The sequence below is a fragment of the Haliotis rufescens genome, unplaced genomic scaffold (genome assembly GCF_023055435.1).
Source record: "Haliotis rufescens isolate VD_foot unplaced genomic scaffold, xgHalRufe1.0.p SCAF_8, whole genome shotgun sequence".
Taxonomy (NCBI): domain Eukaryota; kingdom Metazoa; phylum Mollusca; class Gastropoda; order Lepetellida; family Haliotidae; genus Haliotis; species Haliotis rufescens.
Window position 1 is genome coordinate 48,477,655 of NW_025964372.1, and position 25,037 is coordinate 48,502,691.

Sequence of the window (25,037 nt, forward strand, 5' to 3'; positions counted from 1 at the left end):
GAAGTATAGAGCTACACAGAAAGTACCGACTGTATGACGAGAAGTATAGAGCTACACAGAAAGGTACCGACTGTATGACGAGAAGTATAGAGCTACACAGAAAGTACCGACTGTATGACGAGAAGTATAGAGCTACACAGAAAGTACCGACTGTACGACGAGAAGTATATAGCTACACAGATAGGTACCGACTGTATGACGAGAAGTATAGTGCTACACAGAAAGGTACCGACTGTACGACGAGAAGTATAGAGCTACACAGAAAGGTACCGACTGTATGACGAGAAGTATAGAGCTACGCAGAAAGTACCGACTGTATGACGAGAAGTATAGAACTACACAGAAAGGTACTGACTGTATGACGAGAAGTATAGAGCTACACAGAAAGTACCGACTGTATGACGAGAAGTATAGAGCTACACAGAAAGTACCGACTGTATGACGAGAACTATAGAGCTACACAGAAAGGTACCGACTGTATGACGAGAAGTATAGAGCTACACAGAAAGTACCGACTGTATGACGAGAAGTATAGAGCTACACAGAAAGTACCGACTATACGACGAGAAGTATATAGCTACACAGATAGGTACCGACTGTATGACGAGAAGTATAGAGCTACACAGAAAGTACCGACTGTATGACGAGAAGTATAGAGCTACACAGAAAGGTACCGACTGTATGACGAGAAGTATAGAGCTACACAGAAAGTACCGACTGTACGACGAGAAGTATATAGCTACACAGATAGGTACCGACTGTATGACGAGAAGTATAGAGCTACACAGAAAGTACCGACTGTACGACGAGAAGTATATAGCTACACAGAAAGGTACCGACTGTATGACGAGAAGTATAGAGCTACACAGAAAGTACCGACTGTACGACGAGAAGTATAGAGCTACACAGATAGGTACCGACTGTACGACGAGAAGTATAGAGCTACACAGAAAGGTACCGACTGTATGACGAGAAGTATAGAGCTACACAGAAAGTACCGACTGTATGACGAGAAGTATAGAGCTACACAGAAAGGAACTGACTGTATGACGAGAAGTATAGAGCTACACAGAAAGTACCGACTGTACGACGAGAAGTATAGAGCTACACAGAAAGTACCGACTGTATGACGAGAAGGATAGAGATCGAGGAAAGTACCGACTGTATGACGAGAAGTATAGAACTACACAGAAAGGTACCGACTGTACAACGAGAAGTATAGAGCTACACAGAAAGAACCGACTGTACGACGAGAAGTATAGAGCTACACAGAAAGGTACCGACTGTATGACGAGAAGTATATAGCTACACAGAAAGGTACCGACTGTACGACGAGAAGTATAGAGCTACACAGAAAGGTACCGACTGTACAACGAGAAGTATAGAGCTACACAGAAAGGTACCGACTGTATGACGAGAAGTATATAGCTACACAGAAAGGTACCGACTGTACAACGAGAAGTATAGAGCTACACAGAAAGAACCGACTGTACGACGAGAAGTATAGAGCTACACAGAAAGTACTGACTGTACGACGAGAAGTATAGAGCTACACAGAAAGGTACCGACTGTACGACGAGAAGGATAGAGCTACACAGAAAGTACTGACTGTATGACGAGAAGTATAGAGCTACACAGAAAGTACTGACTGTATGACGACAAGGATAGAGCTACAAAGAAAGGTAGCGACTGTATGACGAGAAGTATAGAGCTACACAGAAAGGTGCCGACTGTATGACGAGAAGGATAGAGCTACACAGAAAGCTACCGACTGTACGACGAGAAGTATAGAGCTACACAGAAAGTACCGACTGTATGACGAGAAGGATAGAGATCGAGGAAAGTACCGACTGTATGACGAGAAGTATAGAGCTACACAGAAAGGTACCGACTGTATGACGAGAAGTATAGAGCTACACAGAAAGTACTGACTGTATGACGAGAAGTATAGAGCTACACAGAAAGTACCGACTGTACGACGAGAAGTATAGAGCTACACAGAAAGAACCGACTGTACGACGAGAAGTATAGAGCTACACAGAAAGTACCGACTGTACGACGAGAAGTATAGAGCTACACAGAAAGGTACCGACTGTACGACGAGAAGTATAGAGCTACACAGAAAGGTACCGACTGTACGACGAGAAGTATAGAGCTACACAGAAAGTACCGACTGTATGACGAGAAGGATAGAGCTACACAGAAAGAACCGACTGTATGACGAGAAGGATAGAGATCGAGAAAAGTACCGACTGTATGACGAGAAATATAGAGCTACACAGAAAGGTACCGACTGTACGACGAGAAGAATAGAGCTACACAGAAAGGTACCGACTGTATGACGAGAAGTATAGTGCTACACAGAAAGTACCGACTGTACGACGAGAAGTATAGAGCTACACAGAAAGTACCGACTGTATGACGAGAACTATAGAGCTACACAGAAAGAACCGACTGTACGACGAGAAGTATAGAGCTACACAGAAAGGTACCGACTGTACGACGAGAAGTATAAAGCTACACAGAAAGTACCGACTGTACGACGAGAAATATAGAGCTACACAGAAAGGTACCGACTGTATGACGAGAAGTATAGAGCTACACAGAAAGGTACCGACTGTACGACGAGAAGTATAGAGCTACACAGAAAGTACCGACTGTATGACGAGAAGGATAGAGATCGAGGAAAGTACCGACTGTACGACGAGAAATATAGAGCTACACAGAAAGGTACCGACTTTACGACGAGAAGTATAGAGCTACACAGAAAGTACCGACTGTACGACGAGAAGGATAGAGCTACACAGAAAGGTACTGACTGTATGACGAGAAGTATAGAGCTACACAGAAAGTACCGACTGTACGACGAGAAGTATAGAGCTACACAGAAAGTACCGACTGTATGACGAGAACTATAGAGCTACACAGAAAGAACCGACTGTACGACGAGAAGTATAGAGCTACACAGAAAGGTACCGACTGTATGACGAGAAGTATAAAGCTACACAGAAAGGTACCGACTGTACGACGAGAAATATAGAGCTACACAGAAAGGTACCGACTGTACGACGAGAAGTATAGAGCTACACAGAAAGTACCGACTCTACGACGAGAAGTATAGAGCTACACAGAAAGGTACCGACTGTATGACGAGAAGTATAGAGCTACACAGAAAGGTACCGACTGTATGACGAGAAGTATAAAGCTACACAGAAAGTACCGACTGTACGACGAGAAATATAGAGCTACACAGAAAGGTACCGACTGTATGACGAGAAGTATAGAGCTACACAGAAAGTACCGACTGTACGACGAGAAGTATAAAGCTACACAGAAAGGTACCGACTGTATGACGAGAAGTATAGAGCTACACAGAAAGTACCGACTGTACGACGAGAAGTATAGAGCTACACAGAAAGTACCGACTGTACGACAAGAAGTATAAAGCTACACAGAAAGAACCGACTGTACGACGAGAAGTATATAGCTACACAGAAAGTACCGACTGTATGACGAGAAGTATAGAGCTACACAGAAAGTACCGACTGTATGACGAGAAGTATAGAGCTACACAGAAAGGTACCGACTGTATGACGAGAAGGATAGAGCTACACAGAAAGTACCGACTGTACGACGAGAAGTATATAGCTACACAGATAGGTACCGACTGTATGACGAGAAGGATAGAGATCGAGGAAAGTACCGACTGTATGACGAGAAGTATAGAGCTACACAGAAAGTACCGACTGTATGACGAGAAGTATAGAGCTACACAGAAAGTACTGACTGTACGACGAGAAGGCTAGAGCTACACAGAAAGTACCGACTGTACGACGAGAAGTATATAGCTACACAGAAAGTACCGACTGTACGACGAGAAGTATAGAGCTACACAGAAAGTACCGACTGTATGACGAGAAGTATAGAGCTACACAGAAAGTACTGACTGTACGACGAGAAGGCTAGAGCTACACAGAAAGTACCGACTGTACGACGAGAAGTATATAGCTACACAGAAAGTACCGACTGTACGACGAGAAGTATAGAGCTACACAGAAAGTACCGACTGTATGACAAGAACTATATAGCTACACAGAAAGGTACCGACTGTACGACGAGAAGTATAGAGCTACACAGAAAGGTACCGACTGTACGACGAGAAGTATAGAGCTACACAGAAAGGTACCGACTGTACGACGAGAAGTACCGATGATATCGGTGTCATATGTCTAACTTAGACCACAATGATATAGGTGTTATATGTCAAACGTAGACCACAATGATATAGCTGTGATATGTCTAACTTAGTCCACAATGATATAGCTGTTATATGTCTTACTTAGACCACAATGATATAGCTGTGATATGTCTAACTTAGACCACGATGATGTCGGTGTTATATGTCTAACTTAGACCACAATGATACAGGTGTTATATGTCTAACTTAGACCACAATGATAGTAGGTGTTATATGTCTAACTTGGACCACAATGATATCGGTGTTAAGATAACAATTATATCTGATGTCATTTGTCTGACAATAATATCACTGTTGTACGGCATGGGTCGTTGCTCATGTTATCAACCATTGGTTTGCAATGTCAAGGCTGGATAACGGACGGGCTTCTGAAGTGGAGCCAGAATAGAAAGAATATACATTAACCCACTCTCTCTTCCACGCACCAACAGGCCGGATCGGCATCACCTTGAACTGTGACTGGTCGCAACCTAAAGACCCATCTAACCCGGCTGACGTGGCGGCCCGACTGCGCTACTTCCAGATCAAAATCGGACTCTTCACCAACCCCATCTTCGTCAACGGCGACTATCCAGAAGAGTTAAAGGAGCGAATCAACAGTCGGTGTGAGCCGGGCAAGTCTCGTCTCCCCCAGTTCACAGAAGAAGAAAAGGCTTATCTTAAAGGTAGCATTCCCCACAGTGGCACCACGAGAAAGGTGTTATATATATATTTCATTTAACTTTGAGCTTGAGAGGAAAGCAATCTTTTCTCGGATGCTTCGTGGAACGGATGTCGAAGCACAGGAATCATTGCAAATATATTTCCTTCTCTGTCTCAAAAGTAAAAATGAGTTCAATCTCATTAAAATCAGACCTTAGTTCCCGCTACCGCTAAACAAAGATCTGAGGACATCCCAGTAGAGGTCATGTCAGAACGACCTTTCATACGACCAATCAGAGCGTCGCTTACCAGATCATGAAAGTGACAGTTGGAATGTGATTTCTAATCATGCATCCTCGAAAACTTTAACACGGGGTGTTCCGGAAGATAGTTACGGGCTTAACGACTGAATCCACACAATCTAGACCATCTATTAGCGATTCAAGAATGTTCTTTTGTTCAGGTTTCAAATTTGTAATCGAGAAATTGTCAAAATATGTTTCGAAGCGTTGTCGCATATTTGAAAATAGTGCCGTAAAGCACGAGAAAGCTGCCTTCTCATTGGTCATTCTATTGGTCGGTCAAAGTTCGCGCAAGGTCGGTCTGACGTGACCCGTAATGGGATGTCCTCAGATCTTTGTTTAGCGGCAGCGAGAACTAAGATCTGATTTTAATGAGATTGAAATGAGTTGGACCGTGTAATGCTTTGTTTACAGGGTACTGTTGAGTCCCATCCGGGATTCGAACCCACACTGTCACTGTGAAGCACCAACTCGCCAGCACAAAAAGGTAGCGATCTAAACCACTCAGCTACGAGGCGTGCCTTGGAAACGCCAGAAACCTCTGATCGTGGGTTCGAATCCCGGTTCGCCCTGCTCATGTTTCTAGGTTTGTCAGCACCATATCCGTGCTGGTGAGTTTCACCAAAGTAGAAAATGTCTGAGACCTGCATCACTTCGGGCTTTTCTCCCACATTGAGCTGACACTCCGTGAAATAGCTGGAATACTGTCAAAGCGGCGTTAAACCCAACTCACTCACTTTCTCACTATATCCACAGGAAGCAGCGACTTCTTCGGTCTGAACTACTACACGACCCGACTTGTCGCCTATAAGCCAATGGAGGACCAGCCTGGCTTTCTGGGAGACAAGAGCTTTGAAGGTCTAACAGACCCATCATGGCCACGGTGAGTCTTGTGTGGACTTGAGATTGACATATTGGTAATATAGCTGTCACATTGCTGACTATTGTGTGACAATAAAGGCGTCAAAACCACCACCATATTCAGCAGAAATCTCTGCTTAAAGCAGAGTCCATTGTACGATTCTGACTGTGCCAAGAGCATGTGTTTATGAATCACTTCGCAACCAAAAAAATGAGCATGGCCTGCCCCACCGGTGGCACCCGTCACAAACACATGCAACGGCAAAAACACAGAAAGGTATGGTACAAGTCATAATAGGGACAATGTATCTCAGTGAGCTAGCATTATAAAACCGGCATCATTCCCAACTTGTACAAAGAGCTCAATTACAGATATATACATGCCCGCACATCAGTGCAATGATCTTGAATGCGACGTTAAACCCCATTTCAACCCAATGAACCAGTCCTCACTCATCCCAACCCAACCCACCTCGCATTAGTAACATGAAACACCTCGCCCGCCTCACCCCACCTCACCTCATCTCACCTCGCCTCGCCTTGCCTCACCTCACCTCACCTCATCTGACCTCACCTCACCTCACCTCGTCTCACCTCGCCTCGCCTCACCTCACCTCGTCTCACCTCGCCTCGCCTCACCTCAACTCACCTCACCTCACCTCACTCACCTCGTCTCACCTCGCCTTGCCTCGCCTCACCTCACCTCACCTCAGTAGTAACATTTAACACTTGCACCCCAGGGCGGTATCCAACTGGCTGTACTCGGTCCCCTGGGGGCTACGGAAGCTGCTTGGGGCCATCAAGGAGGAGTTCGGTGACCCCGACATCTACATCACCGAGAACGGCTTCACCACGGAGCCAGGTGTGCTCCAAGATCCAGACAGGATCAAGTATCTCCGGGAACATCTGACAGAAGTATCAAAAGGTGCACGTTGATTTATTTCATTTTTCGTCGGTTGTATGAATATCCCAAATTCATACATGACAGACCCGTGAAAATCCGGGGTATAATAGGTCTTCAACCAATGCTTGCCGTAAAAGGCAACTATGCTTGTCGTAAGAGGCGACTAACGGGATCGGGTGGTCAGACTTGGTTGATGCACGTCATTGTATCCCAATTTCGTGGATCGATGCTTATGATATCAATCATTGGATTGTCTGGTCCAGATTCGATTATTTACAGACCGCTGTCAAATAGCTGGAATATTGCTGAGTGCGGCGTTAAAAAAACAAACAAAAAACAAAAAAACATCATTGTCGCTCGAGGTGTTATGTTGATCCTGATGTCAGTGCTAAGTCCCCTGTGTCTCTATCCCTAGCCATCAACAATGTGTTATGTTGATCCTGTCCCCTCTGTCTCTATCCCTAGCCATCAACGAGGTGTTATGTTCATCCTGTCCCCTCTGTCTCTATTCCTAGCCATCAACGAGGTGTTATGTTGATCCTGTCCCCTGTGTCTCTATCCCCAGCCATCAACGAGGTGTTATGTTGATCCTGTCCCCTCTGTCTCTATCCCTAGCCATCAACGAGGTGTTATGTTCATCCTGTCCCCTCTGTCTCTATTCCTAGCCATCAACGAGGCGTTATGTTGATCCTGTCCCCTGTGTCTCTATCCCCAGCCATCAACGAGGCGTTATGTTGATCCTGTCCCCTCTGTCTCTATCCCTAGCCATCAACGAGGCGTTATGTTGATCCTGTCCCCTGTATCTCTATCCCTAGCCATCAACGAGGTGTTATGTTGATCCTGTCCCCTGTATCTCTATCCCCAGCCATCAACGAGGTGTTATGTTGATCCTGTCCCCTGTATCTCTATCCCTAGCCATCAACGAGGCGTTATGTTGATCCTGTCCCCTGTATCTCTATCCCTCGCCACCAACGAGGTGTTATGTTGATCCTGTCCCCTGTATCTCTATCCCTCGCCACCAACGAGGTGTTATGTTGATCCTGTCCCCTGTATCTCTATCCCCAGCCATCAACGAGGCGTTATGTTGATCCTGTCCCCTGTGTCTCTATCCCCAGCAATCAACGAGGCGTTATGTTCATCCTGTCCCCTGTGTCTCTATCCCCAGCCATCAACAAGGTGTTATGTTGATCCTGTCCCCTCTGTCTCTATCCCTAGCCATCAACGAGGTGTTATGTTGATCCTGTCCCCTCTGTCTCTATCCCTAGCCACCAACGAGGTGTTATGTTGATCCTGTCCCCTGTATCTCTATCCCCAAACATCAACAAGGTGTTATGTTGATCCTGTCCCCTGTGTCTCTATCCCCAGCCATCAACGAGGTGTTATGTTGATCCTGTCCCCTGTATCTCTATCCCCAGCCATCAACGAGGTGTTATGTTGATCCTGTCCCCTCTGTCTCTATCCCTAGCCATCAACAAGGTGTTATGTTGATCCTGTCCCCTCTGTCTCTATCCCCAGCCATCAACAAGGTGTTATGTTGATCCTGTCCCCTGTATCTCTATCCCCAGCCATCAACGAGGTGTTATGTTGATCCTGTCCCCTGTGTCTCTATCCCCAGCCATCAACGAGGTGTTATGTTGATCCTGTCCCCTGTGTCTCTATCCCCAGCCATCAACGAGGACAAATGCCGTGTCCGGGGGTACTACCTGTGGTCGCTGATTGACAACTTCGAGTGGCACCAGGGCTACAAGGAGAGATTCGGCATCTACAGCATCGACTTCTCCGACCCCGCCAGGCCCAGGACACCCAAAGACTCGGTCGCCTTCTACAGACAAGTTGTCAAGACAGGGAAAGTATAGCGATGCGTCGGTGCTCGGACATTTTACCTCTGAATTGACGTTCCAGTTCTAAGCAAGACCAGGGCGTATATATATCGACGCTGGCTACATCGTTTGTGCACGTGATCGGTCACATGACCCACCAGTTTTGAAATATTTCTGAAGATCTGCAAGCGGTTGCAGATTCCGAGCCGAAAATCAAACAGACATACAGACTGAATTTATTCAGTATTTTTAGGCATCTGGCCTACAACATATATCACAGTAATTTAGTATGCATCATGCTTAGTATTGAAGCAGCTATCATGGATTTTGTTTTCTTTGTTTTGAATCATGATAGTAGTAATGACTGCTTGAATAAACATGGCATTTACAGTTCACATTTACAGTTTACATATATAGTTTACAGAGATATTGGGGAAAGCCTTATCTTATGTACCTGACAAAGGAAACATCAAGGCACAGCGCTATATCAATATCAATATCAGCACAAGCGTTATTTGAATATAAGACGTCAATGCATGAGAATAACCAGTCTTGATTATCCGCCAAAACAGATCCAATTTGGCGAAAAAAGAAAAGGGCCAGACAGCTGTAAAAACTTTTTGAATGGACCTCTGAAACCCAGTGATAACACCAGGGCCCACTTGCACAAAGCGATCTTAGCGCTAAGATGATCGTGACTCCCATACTTTAACATAGGCTTACAATAGTTGTAGAGCTAAGATCGCTTTGTGCAAGTGGGCCCTGGTGTCTCTAATTTATTACATAACATGGTCAACATTCTTGTACAGTTTGATACTGTTAACGTTCCATTACTACATAAAAGCGACAATACCCTTTCCACATTCATAAGAAATATCTGCTAAAACCAGAGTCAATTGCACGATTCCCACTATCATTAGCATGGAATTCATCCTCCACCTGGTACATGTTGTCAGCATCACAATAGATACACATCCTATCAGTGTCGGTGGAATGACGCCAATTTAAAACTATTTCATCTAAAACGATACAACACAGTTCTATGATATGACGGAAGGTCTGAAGAAAGACCTTTCACATTCAGCATTGATTGTCCTTATAATTTACATTTCGAAGAAAGTTCCACAACATGAGGTGAGGTGAAATTGGGTTTAACGCCGCGTCCAAGATTATTGCACTTATATAGCGACGTGCATGCACGTGTGTGTGTGTGTGGCTGCTTGTACTAGTCCGGAATGATGCCGATTTATAGTGATAGCACACTGAGATACCATGCTGCAGTTTAACATGAATACCCCACTCAGACACAGTATACTGACTCCGAGCCGACCAGTCCTTGTTTTAGCCCCTTAATGCCGAGCGCCAGACAGGGTAACAACAAGTACCATCTTTTAACGTCTTTTGGTATGACGCGGTCGGGGATCGAACCTTCCGCTCTCCGGGCGGACTCTCTACCACTAGACCACGGAGGCGGTCTTCCACAACATGACAATCTTGATAGAGACAATGAGACAATCTTTGATCAATACTTAAACACATGTACAGCTCCAATGTTTTGTTTTGTTTGTTGTTTAACGCCGCACTCAGCAATATTCCAGCTATATGACGTCGGTCTGTAAGTAATCGAGTCGGGACCAGAACTATCCAGTGATTGACATCAATGACATCGATACACGCAATTTGGATACGATGACATGCATCAACCAAGTCAGCGAGCCTGACCACCCGATTACGTAAGTCGCTTCTTACGACAAGCAGCTCCAATGTAAATGTGTAGATCTACAAGATGCTTCTGTCTTGCCTCATCCCATGAGCAACACAGATGATGTACAGAGATGCTATTCATTGTACACGTATATCTACATGACACCAAAACAGATATCATCAAAACTGTTGTCAATATTGTTCGGTTTGACTCTGATATGATTTCAAATGACACTGTAATATAACTGTTAGCCATGTGTTTTATATATGTGACCGACAGTCACTGACATGCTAGATGAATCTATAGGGATTCTTGATCGTGTAAAAGGTAATTATTATATACAGTGTCCTTCTTGTCCTGTGACGAGATGTTCTTTGCCATCATGGTCCGAATTCTGGAAGCTGTACAGGGAATGCAACGTCCTTTCATGGACCTAGGAGCCGTGTCGCAGTGTCAGATAACACACCCAACCGACCCCATCCCGCCTCCGTAAGCCACTACCTCGACACACTACATCAATGGGTAATCTTGACAAGCCACCTCGACATTCCACTTAGAAACACAGCCTGGACACACGACCTCGAAAGTAGGGCTCGACTCTCCAATCAGAAACACCGCCTGGCCGCACCACTTCGACACATAACCTCGACACATCACCTCAATAAGTAATCTCGACAAGCTACTCGACACTCCAATTTGAAACACAACGTCATAAAGCCACTTCGACAAACCGCCTCGAAAAACTACCTCAAACACCACCTGGCAGCGACACCGCTATAAGTTACCACGATCAACCACCGTGACACACCACCTCGACAGGTAACCACCTTACACCACCTTCACACGCCACAAACCACCTTCCGGACCACCTCGACACACTGCCTTGCACTCGTCCATCTTCCTCTGAAGTTCGGCCTGGGACGTCAAGACCAGAAGAACATCAGTGCTTCAGACATGAAGGTGACTCGACTGAAGATGAGGATATTTCAAGGTCACAATGGAGGGTGGTTAATACCTGTATGTGTGACCACCAAGGCAGATGAGCTGTGAGCTGGATGATTTAGAAGCATGCCCACACTATCGATCACTGGTCACCATCAGCCAATAGCAAGCCTGAATATAACAGAACAACTGCTAAAGACATAGCTGAGGCTTTCATTGTACCAGACCCCGATTATATCTCAACCGTCATGTGTGCATAGTTGACTGGTAAATATACGGTCTCCATAAACACAGTGCAACTTGTCACTCGCGCATGAGCAAAGCTGATAGTCTGACATCCCATGATGCTTTCTGTCACCATATTTCACGGTGCCAGGAGGAAAGGATCGAGTGATGACCTGACACTCCATCTCCGTCTGCGCCGTGCGCCTTCTCCTCCCCAACACATATTTTATACTCTGGAAACTCCCCATCCGAAACTCCGGCATCCTCGACACTTCCACAACTCCCCTTAAACCATACATCTGACAACGACAGATTTGCACACCGGTCTTCACTGTCAAAATCAGAGCCTCGTAGGGAGAAGTTGCTTGCTCTTAGCTCATGTTTCTTGCTCATGGAATCGTTTTCTGGTTTCTCATCAACGAGCGAGGTGTTGCGGACATTGGCACACATCCCATCTACTGATGATGAACTTGAGAAGTCCACGCAAATGTTGATACTGTTGTCCCGCGAGATATCATCCCCTGCGATGACGTAGGTCAAGAGGCCTGTACCCACTGTCTCGTGTGTCGTTCCCAACTCAGTGTTGGACCCGATTGTCTTAGCTTCATCACAATGCCGCGCCTGTGGAAAAAGGTAGTGATGTTATTATATCAGTTAGTACAATACATAAACTGGTCATACTGATACAAGGCGGAGGGGTAGCCTGGTGGTTAAAGCGTTTGCTCGTCACGCCGAAAACCCGGGTTCGAATTCTCACATGGGTACAATGTTTCCTTTCTGGTATCCCCCGCTATGACTTTGCTGGAATATTGCTAAAACGGCATCAAAACCACACTCACTCACCCATGGTAATATATATAGGGGGTGAGGTGAGATGAAATGGGGTTTAACGTCGCGTCCAAGATTATTGCACTTATATAGTGAACGTGCATGTACCTGTGTGTGTTTGTGTGGCTGCTTGTACTAGTCCCGACTGATGCTGATTTAAAGTGATAGCTCACTGAGATACTATGCCGCAGTTTAACATGAACCCCACTCAGACACAATATACTCCTTGATTTAGCCCCTTAACGCCGAGCGCCAGACAGGGTAACAACAAGTACCATCTTTTCACGTCTTTTGGTATGACGCGGTCGGGGATCGAACCCCGGACCTTCCGCTCTCCGGGCGGACGCTCTACCACTAGACCACGGAGGCGGTCTAATATATATAGGAAACACAAAGTATTACCTTTATTGTGGTAGCTGTGGACGTCTTCGGCAAGGCATTCATCGGAGGTAGAAAACGACCCTGTTCTGGGTGGCCCTGGGCATACAATACACATCTTGTAAGTGAGATTGATACCGCATCGGGTTATAAAATGATGATATAAACATAGAAAGTACTCCAGCAGTAATAACACCCATGCTCAACACCAATTATTGATCGATGTATTTCTTTTCAGAAATATTTGTGTCACACTCGTAAAAGGCGCCGCAATTCGCTGTGCAGAGTTGCGTCCCTTGGGCACGCTAGAAATCTATGATCGTGGGTTCGAGTCCCGGTTTGTCCCGATTATGTGTCTAGTTTTCTCAGCACTGTACTCGTGCTCGTTGGTTTCACCAAAGGGGTAAACGTCTGAGACTGCATCACTTCGGGCTTACCTCCCACATTCAGCTGACACATATATAACTGGAATGCTGTTGGCGTTGAACCCAACTCATTCAAAGACTAAACCAAGCCCTGGTCCCACGTAGCCCCGTACTAAGGAAGTTTTTTATGAATTACATGTTCTGCCAATAAATACATACCATGTTGTTGATAAATGTTGGTAGTTGGATTTGAATCTTGGCGAACCATTTCTTCCTTCTGCAGCAGTATATGGAACTGAAAGCATACATTAAACATATCATGTCTTGCTCCCATCCACAACAGCAGCATAAGGGAGGAAACAGTACTTAGTATTGAGTACTTTCAGTACGAAGTACGGAACACCACATGTACCTGATGAACTTCGGAAGGGCATAGGTTTAAGGTTGTTGGAGACCAGGACCCACTTGCACAAAGCGATCTTACCGCTAAGATGATCGTAACTCCCATACTTTAACATAGGCTTACGGTAGTCTTAGCGCTTAGATCGCTTTGTGCAAATGGGCCCTGGGACGCTGAGTGAGTAGGGTTTAACGCAACTTTTAACAGGGATTCGAACACACACTCATATGTTTTTTTGAACACCTATTTGACACAGTGCTAATTGCGGCGCCTTAGGTGACTGGACAAAACGTGGATGTTATTGATTGTAAAGGCCATTGGGCTAGTAAATACAGAATTGAATGAAGCAGTTCGTACAACTACTTTTAGCGTATGACAGTGAGTGAGTGAGTGAGTTTTGTTTAACGCCGCTTTTAACAGTATTCCAGTTATATCACGGCGTGTCAGCTTAATGCGGGAGGAAAGCCCGAAGTGATGCAGGTCTCAGACGTTTACCACTTCGGTGAACGGGTATGGTGCTGACAAACCTAGAAACAATCAGGGCGAACTGGGATTCAAAGCCACGATCATAGGTTTCTGGAGTGCCCAATGCACGCAACTCTGCACAGCGAATAGCGGTGCCTTAGACGAAAGGGCCACCCGTGCCCCGTCAATGAAGGACATTCTCCGATAGGTTAACAAGGTTGAGACTTACGCTATTAAGATGGCGGCTGCCACTGTGGAAGAACTGACTGAGACTCCAACAATTACTTCAGGAGGAACGAGAGCTGCACAACAAATCAGCATCAGTTATTCATGGAGATTAGTATGTTTTGTCACCGTGCGTTTCAGCTTCGAGACTATTGCGTATGTTTTGCATCACACCTGACATGCTCGCACGCACGCACGCACGCACGCACGCACGCACGCACGCACGCACGCATGCACGAACGCACGCACACACATGCACTACTCCACTTTTGATAGGGATGTTTTCATCTTTCAATGATAAACAAACCTTATTCTCACATGTCAAGTGTATATTTATAAGAAATGATTAGTCTGAGTATCCCTATCAAACGTTGAGTAGTATATATAATTATACACAGATGTGGCGAGGTGACATGGGTTCTAACGTTGTTCCAGATTATTGCACCTATATAGCGACGTGCATATGTGTGTGTGTGTGTGCGTGTGTGTGAGAGAGAGAGAGAGAGAGAGAGAGTGTGTGTGTGTGTGTGTGTGTGAGAGAGAGAGAGAGAGAGTGTGTGTGTGTGTGTGTGAGAGTGTGTGTGTGTGTGTGTGTGTGTGTGTGTGTGTGTGTGTGTGTGTGTGTGTGTGTGTGTGTGTGTGTGTGTGTGTGTGTGTGTGTGTGTGTGTGTGTGTGTGTGTGTGTGTGTGTGTGTGTGTGTGTGCAAGCCCGGATTAATGCCGGTTTGCTGGATGCTATACCTTCTACCCCACTGAGAAGAGCGGCAGTATGCTAACTTTTTTTATTATTATTATTATTATTATTATTATTATTATTATTATTGTCATTGTTGTCAAAATACCTATCGATCCCGGGATGGTGACATTCCTTGTGACCCAGGGTCCTTTGACGCCTCCCCCTACAGCTCTGACGCACACAGTGTACATGGTGGATTCTCCCACCTTCAGGGTGACGGAGTCGCTGTAGCGCTTTGCCGTCACGGTCACATCTGCAATGGCAAATATCGAATATACGTCAACCGATCACGTACACAGGTGGTGTTGCTTGTCAAATTTTCTCCAACAGGATTCGAGATGAAAGATGCATGCTTATTATCAAAATTGACCAATTTAAATTTAATTTGGATAAATTAGTTTATGTCCCTTCTAACTATCTGACTCCTAAGGTATCTAAGCAACAACAGTTCGTTTATTTAACTCATGACGTAAAGATGACGTCGATAAACACTTGGAAAGAGTTATGTGCTTTTGTTATTTACTCGAAAATTCTTATTCGCGATATTATTATGAATAAATATGTATTTTTCGGATTAATATACAATTCACACATTAGCTATTTTAAAGCATTTAGTAAAATTAAGTTTTTAAGAGATATTTCATCAAGGTAGCGCTCCTCATACACACACACACATTAACACACTAACACACTAATACACTAAAACTCTCTCATGTACATGTACGGCAACTCTCACACACAACACAATCTCAATCACACTCTCACACACACAAATGTGCGTAGTCTACCCAAAATAAAATCACAAACACGGTATGTTTACCTTTAATAATTTACTTTAACAACCAAATCATCATGTTTTCATGGTTCGGGGGCTGGCTGAAAAGTTCTAAGCCCAAGTGGGATATCTCAATTGGATTGAAACAAACTTTTGCCACCAACAAGTACAATCATTTAATGAACCATAGACATAAGAATTGCAACTGCAGTGTTATTATTGTCTTTGTACCAGACCATCTTGTGAACCTACCTATTGAAATCACCAGAAATGGACAAAACTGGCTATAGGGCAGTCATCAAGTACCTGCAACTGAAAGGGCTAACTCCAACACAGATCCATGCTGACATGGTCTCCACTTTAGTGGATGATGCCCCTTCTTTTTCCACGGTAAAGAAGTGGGCTGCGGAATTCAAACGTGGCAGAGAGAGCCTTGACGATGACCCGCGTCCAGGAAGGCCTTCAACAGCAACCATTCCGGAAAACATTACCCTGGTGCATGACATGGTGATGGCTGATCGACGATTGACCACACGACATATTGCCAGTGTTGTGGGCATCTCTCATGGAAGGGTTGAGCACATTATCACGAACGAGTTGGGAATGACAAAAGTTTCTGCAAGATTGGTGCCAAAGCTCTTGACAGCGGATCAGAAACGTGTCAGATTCCTGACGTCCCGTGACAATTTATGCCGTTTTGAAGCAGATCCCGATGATTTTTTGGCCCGATTTGTAACCATGGATGAGACCTGGATTCATCACTTTCAACCAGAAACCAAAATTCAGTCTAAACAATGGAAGCATCAGAGTTCACCAGCCCCCCAAAAAGCCAAGTCGGTTCCTTCTGCTGGAAAGGTGATGGCTTCAGTCTTTTGCGATTCCAAGGCTATTCTGCTGATTGACTATCTTGAAAAAGGCAAGACTATCAATAGGAGATATTATGCTGAGATACTGAGACAGTTGCGTGAAGCTATTAAACCTAAGCGACGGGGAATGCTCACTAAAGGAGTCCTGTTCCACCAAGACAATGCTCCTGTTCACAAATCGGTGGTTGCCATGTCAGCGATCCATGATTGTGGCTTAGAACTCATTGACCATCCCCCTTATTCACCCGATTTGGCCCCGTCAGACTTCCACCTGTTTCCCAAAATGAAAAAGGAACTAGCCGGTCGCCATTTTCCTAGTAATGATGGCGTCATTTCCGCTGTGAATGACTTTTTTAGGGTGGCTGAAGAAAATTTCATCTTGACCGGCATCCAGGCCTTGCAGCATCGCTGGCAAAAGTGTGTAAACCTGAAAGGGGACTATGTGGAGAAATAAATGAAAACCATCGACTTGGTACGGGGTCTTTCACAGTTAGGCTTAGAACTTTTCAGCCAGCCCTCGTAGGTAACATTTATGGGAGAGGAATTTCTGTTTAATATTTTAAAAAGTGAGTGGCAGACCCAGAACACACACACCCTCCCGGATCTCCCATCGCTTTCACTGCCGTGCACACAGACACGCTTACACTCTCGCTCATCCACTGGCTCACACTCTCATACACAGACACTCTCACACGCACACTCACATACACTCACATACACACCCACTCACTCTCTCACACACACTCACATACACTCACATACACACCCACTCACTCTCTCACACACACTCACATACACACTCACTCACACGCACATTCACACACACATTCTCTCTCACACACTCACACGTACACACTCTCACACGCACACTCACATACACACAATCACACACACACTCTCATATACACACTCACTCACTCACACGCACATTCACACACACATTCTCTCTCACACACTCACACACACACACTCTCACACGCACACTCACATACACACAATCACACACACACTCATATACACACTCACACTCACACACTCACATACACACAAACACACACACACACACTAACAAACACTCACATACACACTCACTCACACACACACTCACTCTCACACACACTCACATACACACACATATATACACACACACGCACGCACATGCATATACACACACTCACACATAGATATACATTGCCTGAGATACTCACGACGAGTGTTCTCACAACGTCCCGGCTCACTATTCCCAGATGTAATTGCAATATTAATCAACTCTGGCCTGCCATAGTTCGTCGCCACGCACGGCACGCCCCACGTCACCAACACCGATGTCCGCGTCACTGTGCTCACGACGACGTCATTGACGAACGGAGCTGTGAACAATACAGGGAAACTAGAACACGGGTACGTGATTGATGTATCGTTTCAGAGAAAGAGGAGAGAGCACTCCCAGTGTTTAATAGCGATGTCTTTCACAGCTCATGCATGTAGTTACCCTGAAATTATTTTGTCAATTGTTTTTCATTTCTGCTGCTCATTTGACTCAAATCAAGGATCAAATGTAACTTATCAGGGGCCAATCTGTGTGTTGCAAATACTGTATAAAACATGTATCACGAAGATACAATCGTTTAATTTACGTCATAAAATGACATCACGTTAAATAATTAAAAATGTACAAGGCGACACAAGATGAAGACTACCTGAAGACAATACATATTATGCCACCAGATGTGGTGTGGTGTGGTGTGGTGTGGTGTGGTGTGGTGTGGTGTGGTTATGGTGTGGTGTGGTGTGGTGGTGTGGTGTGGTGTGGTGTGGTGTGGTGTGGTGTGGTGTGGTGTGTGTGTGGTGTGGTGTGGTGTGGTGTGGTGTGGTGTGGTGTGGTGTGTGTGTGTGTGTGTGTACTAGTCCGGGCTAATGCAGGCGTTATAGTGAATACCACCGAGATACCATGCCGCAGTTTAACTAGTCCGGACTTAAGCATGTATTTTAGTGCCAGCCCAGCGAGATACCATGCCGCAGTTTGACTAGTACGGACTTAAGCATGTATTTTAGTGCCAGCCCACTGAGATACCATGCCGCAGTTTGACTAGTACGGACTTAAGCATGTATTTTAGTGCCAGCCTAGCGAGATACCATGCCGCAGTTTGACTTGGATACCCAACTCAGGCACAATATCCTCACTCCGAGCCGACCAGTCCTTGTTTTAGCCCCTTAATGTTTGGTAACAACAAGTTCCTTCTTTTGACGTCTTTTGGCATGACGCGGTCAGGGGATCGAACGTCCGACCTTCCTCCATCCGGGCAGGCGCTCTATCCGCTAGACCACGGAGATCCCACATTATCAAAAACATTATTACCTACAATAACCAAACTGAAATAACATGAACATCCAATGAGACGTCAGTCAAACAAAAGACACTATGTACATATAATGGCATAAAAGTACCTTTGAATTTTTGGAACCTGCAACGATTCCATACAATTCCACTATTTATTCCGTCCGTTTCCATGGAAACCCCAAAATGCAAGACGCAAGTACTGCAGGCGGTGAAGGATTTTTTCTCGACCGCCACCTCCACGCCGTCTCCTGCAGCATCATCATCAACCCTTGATTGGATACTTGTCTGCAACACGTACACCATGAAATAGATTGATACCAGATCTTCACGGACATAAATCATTATTACGTGTGACGGATTTGGTGATTTTCGCTTCTTCTAAACGTAATCCAGTGAGTCTGATTTCTTCTGGAAAGGGTCATGATTTACATCCGGGTTTGTTATCCTGTGGGAAATACTTGTGGTTTCCAAACCCCAGCTTCTTTGAGAGGCATTTAGAAGTTGGAGAGCTAAGTACGGATAAGATAAGACATATGGATGGACCCCAGGTTGTCAAGAGTGAGTGAGTGAGTGAGTTGGGTTCAAAGCCGCTTTTAACATTATTCCAGTTATATCACGGCGTGTCAGCTTAATGTGGGAGGAAAGCCCGAAGTGATGCAGGTCCTAGAGGTTTACCACTTTGGTGAAACAACGAGCACGGGTATGGTGCTGACAAACCTAGAAACATAATTGGGGCGAACCGGGATTCGAACCCACAATCATAGGTTTCAGGCGTGCCCAAGGGACGCAACTCTGCCCAGCGAAAAGCGGCGCCTTAGACGACTGGGCCACCCGGGACCCCAGGTTGTCAAGAAAACCACTGGAATGTGTGTCGGGCGACCAGGCTTTGTGGCTTGCCTTGCGTGTCGTGGCACCCGATTGTGTGGCACTGTGAGTTTCAATCCAGACCCAATTCTGTACAGGCTGCCCTGAAAGACCTGGAATAATGCCACTGAGGAGTAAAACAACGTTCAGGTCCTTTACTCAGGTCCAGGGTCAGGTGACGGTGCCATAGCTCAGTCTATAGTTCTGATGTGGCAAAATCGGCCTCTGTTGTTCTAGGTTACCGGCCACAATGCCTTTACGATAGCGCAATGACCAAATAAGGATATTTCTACATACAACCCAAGGTGAAGGTCTCACACGTATGTCACGTGATGTGTAAACTTACGTTGTCGTATGTCATTGTTGGCGTACGTGATAAACGTCTATTCACTTGAACAAAACAATCTTAATGTACTTAAACACTTTGAAAACGTATATTCGTAATTTTGAATAAGAAGTATTTGCTGCTAAAATTGATTGCTGACCTTCGAGTTAGAGTTTATGGTGCGTTGCTTATTGTGTGTCAGTAAACTTTATCGAACAAATGAAAATATGTGTTAAAGGAAACGTGTTCGGCGCGATCGTCTTAGTTTAGACTGCTATACTTCAGTACCCTTGTCTGTAGCATTCCACATCCCTGTAGAAACGTATGACAGTACATCTTCTACGGATTGAGGTTGATCACAGATCCTACCCAGCCCCAGCCCTCTCCACCACCACCCCATCCCACCCCACCCCAACCCCTCCTCTATTTGGACGCCGTCTACCCACGCTTGGGCTTCGTGCCTGTTCTCTCTTATCACATTAACTCGGCCCCGTCCTGTATTCATTCCCCAAATACACCCACCCTCATCAACCTCATCACCCTTACCGAATCCCAAACCCCACCCCATCCCGGATCCAACGCTCATACATTCCGCTCCACCCCCTCTCCATCCTCCAGCCAGCTCCACCTCTATCACGACGCAACAATCTTACAATCTTGTCTCCTCGCTCTTTACTCCCACCCAAGCCCCGCCTCCTCTGTTAGTTTTGGTCTACTGAAGCCAGCCGTTGCCTTCATTGTAAATATTCCGGTTACCGAGATATACGATCACGTAAACAAATGTTTTTGTGCTCTATCGTCGCAGCGGGTTGAGTCAATTTACAATACGACGTACTCTGTCATGAAGCGTTGGATCAAATTTGAGATGAGCTTATCTTTGTCAAGCAAAACAAACAAAAAATAATGCAATGTATAAGTCTCAACTTACACATCTACTCCATCCTCTGTCTCACACACACACACACACACACACACACACACACACACACACACACACACACACACACACACACACACACACACACACACACACACACACACACACACACACACACACACATACACACACACACACACACACACACATACACACACACACATACACACACACCCCAAACGTTTACCACAAGCTTCTACCTTATCGTCTACTCTTGCATTTTCTTGAACCCCAACCAGTCTCAGTCTATCTTACTCATCTAACCCCAATGTCTACCCCTATCGTTTTCTCAAACCCAATCCCCTAACCCACTAACCATTCATCATCTGTATTCGTTTCTTTCTCCATCCCATGCCATGTTGAGATTCAGAGTCAGAATATGAAACTTAGTCTACCTGACACATTCAGCTAGGTCACACATTGCAACTGCCTGACCCTCACAGTGACCGGATCTTTCGACTAGCAATAGTACTGGGCCTGGCCCAGCCAGACAACCTCCCCGCTCTCCCGTTTCCCTTCCCTGCCCTCACCTCCACTCCCCTCCCCTCACATCCTCACCTCCAGTCCCCCCCACCCCCACCTCCACCTCCACCCCCACCCCACCCAACTCCCCATCCCCCGACCTGTGGTCCGCTTTGAACAAACATACTTTGTGAAAGGTTATGCTCAATCTCGCAATGATTGGGAATGAGGGTGGTTTATCCATCTTATCGACCTTTGTGATTTTTCAATACTTCCGGCCAATATATATAAGACAGTTACTGACCTCACAAGATACGTAGCCTGGACTGGTCATTTGGCCGTAGCACCAGTGTAGTCGTACCGTAGATGTCGCCCCGTCGACGACGGCATCCCAGTAGATGTCGCAGATACCAGCACTGTCGAGGACGGATTCTACCCATCGTGCTGTGTTATGTACTGAAATGTGTCACACAACGGTCAGGTGCTGTTCACGAAGGTGCGTTATGTATAACCACCCTATTGTGTCTACAAGACGACTACATCGTACACGACATCCACACAGCGTTTGTACTAGACACCATCGTCCACAACATCAACACAATGTTTGTGCAAGACGACTACATCGTGCACGACATCCGCACAACGTGTGTACAAGACAACATCGTGCACAACATCAACACAATTATTGTACAAGACGACTACATCGTGCACGTTAACACAACGTTTGTACAAGACAACATCGTGCACAACATCAACACAATGTTTGTACAAGACGACTACATCTACGCGATATCCACACAACGTTTGTACAAGACAACATCGTGCACGACATCCACACATCGTTTGTACAAGACGACTACATCATGCACGACATCCACACAGCGTCTGTACACCATACCAACACCGTACACGGCGTCAACACATCGTTGGTACAAGACATCGTACACAGGGTCGACATTGCTCTGATAAAACTTGAACTATTATCATCGGCGACAGGGAGCAGGGTTGTATAGAGTTGCTTCCCTTAAGCGTACCAGAATCCTGTGTTCGTGGCTTCGAATCCCGGTTCGCCCTAATCATCTGTGTATGTATGCCAGCACCATATCAATGCTCGTGGACCTTCATCACTTCGGGCTTTCCTCTCACTTCCAGCTGACACGCCGTGATACAACTGCAATGCAGCTCATTAGGGAGTTAAAACAAACTTACTCACCCACTCATTCAGCATTGGATATACCATAAAGTACAAAAACATGTTCAGTCCATTCAGTATACGAACATAAAACTGACTCACTCTTAGATACAGCAGGTATATAGATCTGGGCTGTGTCTACGACGTCGGATAAGCCCACATCCGTCCAGGCCTGCACTGACATCAGATAGTTCACAGACATGCTGAGATTGGCATCGACGAGGGCCGACACACTTGTGTTGGGAACACTCACTTCAGCCACTATTGTCCTGTTCGACCTGGGTTGAATCTGACGGACCAGCACGCGAAAACCTCTGATGATTCCATGCTGCCGGTCACGAGGGATGGCCTGTGTGTACAACATGACATGAGAAGGGGGGACCTGGGTGTGTAATAAAAATATATAAAATAAATAAAATATGTTATGGTCTCTGGTACATGGTACTGACTCCGGCAGAAACCAATCGGTATAATATGGTCTCTGATACATGGTACTGACTCCAGCAGAAACCAAATGGTATATGGTCTCTGGTACATGGTACTGACTCAAGCAGAAACCAAATGGTATATGGTTTCTGGTACATGGTACTGACTCCAGCAGAAACCAAATGGTATATGGTCTCTGGTACATGGTACTGACTCCAGCAGAAACGAAATGGTATATGGTCTCTGGTACATGGTAATGATTTCAGCAGAAACCAAATTGTATATGGTCTCTGGTTCATGGTACTGACTCCATCAGAAACCAAATGGTATATGGTCTCTGGTACATGGTAATGATTTCAGCAGAAACCAAATGATATATGGTCTCTGGTACATGGTACTGACTCAAGCAGAAACCAAATGGTATATGGTCTCTGGTACATGGTACATGGTACTGATTTCAGCAGAAACCAAATGATATATGGTCTCTGGTACATGGTACTGACTCCAGCAGAAACCAAATTGTATATGGTCACTGGTACATGGTACTGACTCCAGCAGAAACCAATCGGTATATGGTCACTGGTACATGGTACTGACTCAAGCAGAAACCAAATGGTATATGGTCTCTGGTACATGGTCCTGATTTCAGCAGAAACCAATCGGTATATTGTCTCTGGTACATGGTCCTGATTTCAGCAGAAACCAATCGGTATATGGTCTCTGGTACATGGTGCTGACTTCTGCAGAAACCAATCGGTATATGGTCTCTGGTACATGGTACTGATTTCAGCAGAAACCAATGGTATATGGTCTCTGGTACATGGTGCTGACTTCTGCAGAAACCAATCGGTATATGGTCTCTTGTACATGGTCCTGATTTCAGCAGAAACCAATGGTATATGGTCTCTGGTACATGGTCCTGATTTCAGCAGAAACCAATCGGTATATGGTCTCTGGTACATGGTCCTGATTTCAGCAGAAACTAAATGGTATATGGTCTCTGGTACATGGTCTTGATTTCAGCAGAAACCAATGGTATATGGTCTCTGGTACATGGTACTGATTTCAGCAGAAACCAATGGTATATGGTCTCTGGTACATGGTGCTGACTTCTGCAGAAACCAATCGGTATATGGTCTCTGGTACATGGTACTGACTCTAGCAGAAACCAATCGGTATATGGTCTCTGGTACATGGTACTGACTCAAGCAGAAACCAATCGGTATATGGTCTCTGGTACATGGTACTGACTCAAGCAGAAACCAATCGGTATATGGTCTCTGGTACATGGTGCTGACTTCTGCAGAAACCAATCGGTATATGGTCTCTGGTACATGGTACTGATTTCAGCAGAAACCATTGGTATATGGTCTCTGGTACATGGTGCTGACTTCTGCAGAAACCAATCGGTATATGGTCTCTGGTACATGGTCCTGATTTCAGCAGAAACCAATGGTATATGGTCTCTGGTACATGGTCCTGATTTCAGCAGAAACCAATCGGTATATGGTCTCTGGTACATGGTACTGATTTCAGCAGAAACCAAATGGTATATGGTCTCTGGTACATGGTCTTGATTTCAGCAGAAACCAATGGTATATGGTCTCTGGTACATGGTACTGACTCAAGCAGAAACCAAATGATATATAGTCTCTGGTACATGGTACTGACTCAAGCAGAAACCAAATGGTATATGGTCTCTGGTACATGGTACTGATTTCAGCAGAAACCAAATGGTATATGGTCTCTGGTACATGGTCTTGATTTCAGCAGAAACAAAATGGTATATGGTC

At 45.3% G+C, this 25,037-nt stretch overlaps 2 protein-coding genes across 5 annotated transcripts in view; one reads left to right on the top strand and one right to left on the bottom strand.

Moving 5' to 3' along the window:
* Nucleotides 1–9,180, top strand: part of LOC124115153 (cytosolic beta-glucosidase-like) — a 36,609-nt gene extending 27,429 nt beyond the window's left edge. For all 4 annotated transcript variants that reach the window (XM_048389582.1, XM_048389583.1, XM_048389585.1 and 1 more), the window contains exons 6-9: nt 4,690–4,923; nt 5,959–6,085; nt 6,804–6,988; nt 8,633–9,180. In XM_048389582.1, the coding sequence (XP_048245539.1) occupies nt 4,690–4,923; nt 5,959–6,085; nt 6,804–6,988; nt 8,633–8,823 (737 nt within the window). In that variant the 3' untranslated portion in view covers nt 8,824–9,180. The remainder of the gene's footprint in view (nt 1–4,689; nt 4,924–5,958; nt 6,086–6,803; nt 6,989–8,632) is intronic.
* A 960-nt stretch (nt 9,181–10,140) lies between these two features.
* The window catches only part of LOC124115152, a 42,708-nt gene continuing 27,811 nt past the window's right edge, over nt 10,141–25,037 (bottom strand). The window contains exons 9-17 of the mRNA XM_046476027.2: nt 22,921–23,167; nt 21,931–22,082; nt 19,146–19,323; nt 17,906–18,067; nt 15,163–15,309; nt 14,325–14,397; nt 13,450–13,525; nt 12,890–12,964; nt 10,141–12,280 (exon numbers count right to left, since the gene is read on the bottom strand). Of these exons, the coding sequence (XP_046331983.2) occupies nt 11,789–12,280; nt 12,890–12,964; nt 13,450–13,525; nt 14,325–14,397; nt 15,163–15,309; nt 17,906–18,067; nt 19,146–19,323; nt 21,931–22,082; nt 22,921–23,167 (1,602 nt within the window). The 3' untranslated portion in view covers nt 10,141–11,788. The remainder of the gene's footprint in view (nt 12,281–12,889; nt 12,965–13,449; nt 13,526–14,324; nt 14,398–15,162; nt 15,310–17,905; nt 18,068–19,145; nt 19,324–21,930; nt 22,083–22,920; nt 23,168–25,037) is intronic.